General features: G+C 35.6%; 1 protein-coding gene and 1 non-coding gene across 3 annotated transcripts; one reads left to right on the forward strand and one right to left on the reverse strand.

The window, feature by feature from the left end:
* The first annotated feature begins 2,201 nt into the window (after window positions 1-2,201).
* On the forward strand, window positions 2,202-2,274 carry Trnar-ucg (transfer RNA arginine (anticodon UCG)). The gene has a single exon. It is a non-coding gene; the product is annotated as a tRNA-Arg (tRNA).
* Window positions 2,275-2,765: 491 nt separating this feature from the next.
* On the reverse strand, window positions 2,766-6,849 carry LOC126758524 (gamma-tubulin complex component 2 homolog). Of its 2 annotated transcripts, XM_050472815.1 has the most exons (12): window positions 6,679-6,849; window positions 6,364-6,516; window positions 6,137-6,287; window positions 5,577-6,071; window positions 5,355-5,483; window positions 5,046-5,299; window positions 4,485-4,975; window positions 4,252-4,423; window positions 3,950-4,124; window positions 3,750-3,896; window positions 3,393-3,497; window positions 2,766-3,185 (listed from the first exon to the last, which is right to left on the reverse strand). In XM_050472815.1, exons 1-12 carry the CDS (start codon window positions 6,741-6,743, stop codon window positions 2,967-2,969), a joined length of 2,556 nt encoding a protein of 851 aa, XP_050328772.1. In that variant the 5' UTR covers window positions 6,744-6,849; the 3' UTR covers window positions 2,766-2,966. The 2 variants fall into 2 exon arrangements, with proteins under 2 accessions (XP_050328772.1, XP_050328773.1); XM_050472816.1 differs by lacking the exon at window positions 3,393-3,497.
* Window positions 6,850-7,516: the final 667 nt, after the last annotated feature.

Here is a 7,516-nt window from a genome sequence, read left to right on the forward strand (position 1 = left end):
GCAAAAGAAATCGGAAGGCCCATGCCTCTGCACCATATAGCAGGGCGGAAATTATGAGTGACTTATAGAGTTTGGTTTTTGTTTGTCGAGAGAGGTCTTTAGTTCTCAATTGCCTACTCAGACCGTATTGTTGTTAAATATGAAATGAATAAAAAATATATAATTTTCGTACTTTTTTCTCTCTCTTTTGCTCAACACTATACATGGGTAAACCCAAAGTATTCAAGTACACTACTCTTTGAATAGATAGATTAGATGATTGCATGAGTTCTACCCAAGTTCGTTCGAGGTTTATAGTAATAAAAAATGGTCAGGAGGACTTAACTGCTGAATTGGTGGACAAAGTCCGTGAAGTAATTGGTATCGAAACAAATTTCACTATTTGTAGAATTTTAACTGAAGATTCGGATAAAAGAAAGTTTTGTTCCACATGCATTAAATGAAAACCAAACAAATGAACGAGTTTTTATGAAAAAAAGGAATTCTTCATTAATCACAATCAGTAGTCGCCTGATCTACCACCATGAGATTATTTTCTATTTCCAAAACTGGAAGCCAATGCGAATAAAATGTTTCATTAGAATATCCCAGCCTTTCAAGCAGGCGTAATCGATGTGCTGAAGAGCATCCCTCTAAATGTCATACATACTATGCGTTAGCATACCATCATGTCCCTACTTTTTTAAAGAAAAACACACAAATTTCAAATTTAATGGGGAATACTATCATTCGAAAGAACATTCTTTGGCATTTATTTTTTGAAGATCTTTCATCTCTTTCAAATGTTGGCCGTGGCTACGTCCCAGATGGTGCATTTGAGTTTAATTTTCGATGACTCGTTCGAGCATTTCGACTTGTTGGCGAATGACACGCGTGATGTTTTGTTCCAAGGCCTGAATTGAAGTGAAATTGTCCGCATAGACTTTACAAATCCCAACAGGAAAAATTCTAAACGTATGATAACGCGCGATCTAGGTGGCCAATCGACCAGCCCAAAACGTGAAATTATCTGCTCAATATATTCATTGATTGATGTGATGTGTGGGAAGTGGCGTCGTCTTGTTGAAACCAATTTTCGCCGAGGTCACAAGCTTCATTTTCTGGCATCAAATAGCCGGATGTAATGGCGCGACGATAGTCGCCATTGACGATTGAGTTCTCACCGGCATCATTTTTGAACAAATATGGACCGATGATTCTACCGATCCTCAAACTACACCAAACCGTTATTTTTTCTGGGTGAATCGGTAGTACTTGAATCTCTTCAGGTTTCTCATCGTCCCAAATGTGGCAATTTTAATTGTTTACATAAAATTTGGCTCGAAAACGTCGCATCTTCTAGGAAGTTTTCCAGAGCTCATAGAGCAAAGCGATGTCGCTTGGGCAGGTCGAGCGGTTTCAGTTCTTGCACAAGCTGTATTTTGCACGCTTTCAATTCAAGATCTCGACTTAAAATGCACCAAGTCGTTCCATACGTCTGTCCGAGTTGTTGCGAACGGCAAATCGACTCTCCATGGTCTTCTTGTACACTATCAGCTACGACTGCTATATATTCTTCACTGCGTGCTGGACGTGGTCTATTCGGTCGAATATTATCCAATAGTGAATGCTGGGTCTCAAGATGAATGATGGTGTTGCGAATAGTACTCTTAGTAGGCCGATTACGTTGACCATAAGTTGAGCGAAGCGCGCGGAACACATTTTTTACAGAATATAAATTTTTCGTAATAAAATTTAATGATTTATAAATGTTGTTCAGGCGTAAGTCTTTCCATGATGAAATGCCAAACAATACTGAACATAAATAACATGACAGCTTGACACGACTAACGCGTGAGCTGTTCTCTGCTTGGATCACCCGTTAGCATTGAGTCTAATGGAAACTATTTTAAATAAATAATACATTTCAAATATATGTTAAAATAATGTGTATTTTATGCCTTTGCCAAAAAGGTCGTTAATTTCTAGGACACACCTTTCAACATACAACTGATATATTATTATTACCTAAATTTCATAAGGGGAATGTACATATTTACATGTTAATTATGCGCTTTTTATTTTTGCGCCACACAACGCCGCAAGTATGGATGCGTAAGCGTTTCAGAATCTGTTTTTGCAAAGCAAAACAAAAGCACAAAAACATGACTAACTGGTGTTCTATGTAGACATATGAGTCATTTAGCGGGTTTGATTTATCTGGCCGTGTGGCCTAATGGATAAGGCGTCGGACTTCGGATCCGAAGATTGCAGGTTCGAGTCCTGTCACGGTCGCGTACAGCAAATTTTTAAATAAGTGAATTTGCAAGTTATTTTATTTTTTCTAAAGGGTGCTCCATTTCTAGGTTCCCTACTTAAAAAAAAAAACATAGAAACTCCAAATTTGGTGGGAAATGATTATTATCGTTCGAAAGAACACTCTTTGGCATTTATTTTTTGAAGATTATCTCTTACAAATGTCGCGTGGCTACGTTTTAGATAGTCCATCCGTTGAGTACAATTTTCTATGAACTCGTTCGTGCATTTCGACCGCTAACTGACGAATTACACGTAGGATGATTTGCTCAAAGGCCTGAATCGAAGCGGCACAGAACAAAGTCTAACGGTGTGATATCACACGATCTTGGTGGCGGTCACGGAAGCATTCTCTCAATAAATCCATTGGATGATGCGATGCGTGAGAGATGTCGCCGTTATATTTCGTTCGTTATAACATAGGCTTCTAAAATATATTTTGAACGTGATAGCGATTAAGGCAAATACCATTTCTTAACGAATGAGTATTTATTTTGCTTTATTGCGAATACAAATTTAAATGATATTTAGTTAACAATCAAACAAAGGTGTTTATTTCGAAGTATTAAACAAAGCCATACAAACATAAGCTATGTTTTCAAACAACAAGCGGAGGAGACTTTTAGAAGTGAGTAAACAGCGTCAAAAGACTTCAACGACGACACTTGGTATTACATCATCGAATCCTTAGCACACAATTTATCCATTTGTTGATTGTAAAACGAGTTAAAATTAATACGATGCACAAGATTTATAAACCGATCCGAGGGATTGTCCGAAGCCACATCATTGATTTGCTTTAGCAGTCCAATAAGCAAGCCAGTAAATTCCAGATCAAAGCGCTTGACGCGTTCCGAGAAAGTATCGTTCGGTGCCAACGATGACTCGGACTTGAAAGTGAAAAGATTAAGAATTAAAGAAATTGTTCAAAATCAAACAGATTTTGTATAAATCAAAAGACAAACATCGAAAACTTAATACAAAAAGGACATATATCAAGAACTTAATACTATATAGTTAAAAACAACAAAAAAATATGACAATGATTGTTAGAAAATACAGGGTGAAAAGATGTCTCAATGTAAATTCGTCTGTACCTGCTTCTGACTCGAGATATCAACATCCGAATCAGAATTTTCCTCGTCGTTGCTGTCGCAGACCATAGACTTAAGCTCAGCATCAAGAAAGAAACGTTGGGATTTCTTTTTAAGCAATCGGAAAACAAGATTATGGACAATATTATGCACGAGTAAAAGTCATATGTATAAGAATAAGGAAAGAAGCATGCACATACGTACATACATATGTATATACTCATATTTGAGTTGTTAAGAAATAAATTTGTTATTTGTTTTAGAGCTACTTACTACTTGCTAAGCTAAAACAAGTATATATTTTTAACAATTATGTGACGGTTATTGAAGTTGCTACCACTATCTTTTGGGCATTTTTACCTGTATAAATTCACAGAACTTTAAGCAAATGTTGCACAGTTTGAAGATGGAGCGATTAAGTAGGGTTGTGTCGGTCAGCATGCAATTCTTCAAGCAGGAGTCAAGAAAGTCCTGGTGAAATGAAAGCACCTCATCGACGTTTTCAACCTGCAATCAAAATAGTTAATATTCTATAATCTATTTTTGATTTTTCACTATACCTTATTCATATTTTGTATGAAGATGTGCCAATTCGGTTCGATCACTTCAATCATCATGTAATACTCAAGATTTTGAACAGCATTCATCATGCGCTGGCGTAAGGTAAACGCGGAACGGTAAAGCTCCGCTGCCTGAGGCGAAAATTTTTTGGCGATTGAGTTCTCCTTCCATATTCTAAAACAAAAAATGGCAAACAAATTGTATAAGAAAGTGGCCGCTTTCCTTATAGTTTAATTATAGTTAACAATACCTATTTAAAACTATATTAATAAAAGCTATAGATTAAAAATTATCAAATTACTTGCACAACTGACGCTCAACGTGTTTGCAATAGAATAACTGTCTGAAGAGCATCTGATATTTTGAAATCGCTATATGATTCAAAACCAGCGAGACCGGCCACTTCACTTCGTATCTAAAAGCAAAGCACTCCAAACCATTAAGATCCAGTCGGTCATGGGATAGCCAATATTCTAGATGGAATATTTGTGCATTAAAATTTTGAATAAACCGATCACAAACCAAGATATGCACCTTCTTCATTATTCATAATTTTCGACATTTGCGTAACTAGATCATATGTTAGCAATTCACAGTGCACATCGTCTTTGTATGGATCGTGTTTAGCAGAAGATAAACGCAATGTGAGCCCCAGCAAGTTCTCCAATGTCATTGGCAACACCTTATCTACGTTCTTTGCTAGTTCATCTTCGCATGCATCCATAAACTGTGTTATGAAATCGCCCTGATGCAACAACAAATAGCGCTTGACGGACATTAGGTGCCCCATTAAATCGTTTTCCTTAAGCAGCACTTCTAAGAGATTCTTTGAAGCGAAACGGTATGCGTTTTGAATGACGGTGATGTGATTTTGATTTGTAGGTGAAAACTGCAGATTCATCAACTGCGGAGGAGTCACTTTCTTGCCACACTGACGGATAACATTCAAGTATTTACCCGTACGCAAAATTATATCCGACACTTTTTCTAGAAAACATGGTATGCGTTCACGGCGTATTGTGTATCTGCAAGGCAATAAATTATTAATATATTTTCTACAATTATCAACAATATTTCCATATGACATGTCAATACCGTTTTTCCCAATAATCGGCCGAATAATGTTCGGGTAATTCCTCCCGACGAATGACTTCATTGTCTTCCACCAAGAACTCCTGCTGTGGATCGCAAATTACTCCTTTTTGGACCCACAGTTGCAAAATTTCCATATACGGTACTGCCGCTAATTGTGTTAATTGAATGACGAACTTTTGCGATTCTTCATCACCAGTTAAAGCACTGATTTTATTAAAAAGAAGCGTCAGCGCCTGACCACCTCGTAACTCGTTCTGGTTGTAAAACAAAAACAATTTAAGGCATAACTTTACTATTTAGTCAACTTACCTCTAGAATATCGGACACCACACCGGCCAAAACTTCCATTGTATTTAAAGTGGGTCGAACATAAAACAGCATTTTGTGTACTGTTAAATTTCCAGCATTCAACTCTGCTTCCAATTGGGCCAAAAGCAACTTTTTTATAAAATATATTGTAGATAAAAAAAAATATTTTCATATTGAAAAAAGTTTGTGATTAAACTTTAGTTTTTTTTATAATAAACTTACATAATAATCGTGTATTAAACTGCTTAATGCCTCACTAAAAGCTTGTAGCACTTGACCACATTCTGTCAAGCTTGCATTTTGAATAAACTGTTCTATACATGTATAGTATGAGGCTAATGGTAGCATCTCCTGAGCGATGTCTCTTAATGAATTATGTATTTGCTCAGATATCATAAATTTAATACAGGGATTTCGGCCACTGGTCATACATTCAATTGGAGTGATATACGATCCGCGCATACCTGTTAAACAGTATATCAGATCGTAGAGAAGCAGCGTTTCCTGACTGTTAATTGGAATAGCGAGAATATTATTTTGTGGAAACTGTAGATTATCAAGTGCGCGGTAATCCCAAGGCACTTCAGCATGTTGCTTGTTGCATGGCGGAAATAGTGGAGTAGTTGGAGAGTGTCCGCCGGTGACATTATTTAATGAACTATTCTGCACTGGTTTCGTTACACACCCAGTAGCTGCTTGAACTACACGTTCCTTAATCTGTAATACGTGAATATATAAAATAAGGAAAACAATAAATGCTTATTTAACGTTGTGTTACATACCTCTGATACGCAATCTGGGGTAACTGTTTCAAACATTTTTTTATTTATCAATGGTGTTGAAGTTGATATATCTTTTTTTCGTATGGACTGCATTATATTTGTGTCCGAGTAATGGTTTAGAAAATTTAACAAGCAATAGAACGGGTCTTTTCTTAAGGGGAAAAATAATACAAATTTTATTTATTAGCATAGCTTCAGTATCCCTATTTATAATAATTAATATATACTTCTCTAATAACTTTGCCGCTTCCACCAAATGCTCTGCGGATTTTGCTTGGTTCTTTGAAATTATTTCCAAAATTTTCAACAATTTCCGATTGGAACGTTTCTCTTTTGTTGTACGAAATTCCCGTAGTACATCATCAGCAGTAAAAGTTGCACTAAAAAATTGCATATATATTTTTTCTAAATAACGTTTGAATAAAAACAAATTAAAAATAGCGGATTTTAAACAACCCGCTCTATAACAACAATTTGTTACTACTAGCAATTTAGTAAACAATTCACAGCAGCTGTCACAAATATAGTTCCAAAAATCTCACTTTGAATGCTGTATAAGCGTTTTTAATGCTACCCGCATGGGATCCGTCGTAGAATTCACTTCCATAGTTTTTCCTTTAACTTGAACAAAGTCCGCAAATTTATTTTTTAATCATTAATTAAACCAAACTCAAGCCAACTTTTTATCGCCCATTCAGAAAATCATGACCGTACGCTCTTTAAATTTTGGTTTAGAAAAGAAAACAATATGGTATTGGCCGCACTTAATATCGTATAAAGGCTCAACTCCATGGAGTTCTTAAAAGTGTGCACCATCATTCCAAATATTTCACCTAATTTTTTATCATGAAAAATTAACACATTGCTATCGATGAGAAAAAATTAATAACCTGTTATATGTAATTGTATTAACGACAGTTTTTTCTTTTAAAAAAGTTTTTATGTGGAACAATCAAGAATGATAGAGATAATGGTTTTCGTGCTCTTTTCGGTTTGGGCTGTGAAAGATGTGACCATGAATGTATCAACAAATTTCATATAGTGAAGTAATGCAACTTTATTTTTATCTTTTAATAATGATTATCATCGTTTGTGCTTGGGCAACACGTTATATTTTATTGTAACGGATGCCTCGATAAATCGTCTACATTGTAACTCATTCTTGAGTTAGATTACTGGGTTGTTAAATAAAAGTCCCAATTTAGTGACTATACACTTGTCTTTTTTTCTAATTCCAAAAACTATCATAGATTATTAGCAATACCAAATTATAAATACATAGTATAACGCGATGATTACCCTTTTACTGTCCATCTTAACGCTTTTGGTGCATTTTTGATTTGTTAGATTTTGAAACTTTCGACAAACAATCAAATCTGT

The sequence above is a fragment of the Bactrocera neohumeralis genome, chromosome 5 (genome assembly GCF_024586455.1).
Source record: "Bactrocera neohumeralis isolate Rockhampton chromosome 5, APGP_CSIRO_Bneo_wtdbg2-racon-allhic-juicebox.fasta_v2, whole genome shotgun sequence".
Lineage (NCBI taxonomy): Eukaryota > Metazoa > Arthropoda > Insecta > Diptera > Tephritidae > Bactrocera > Bactrocera neohumeralis.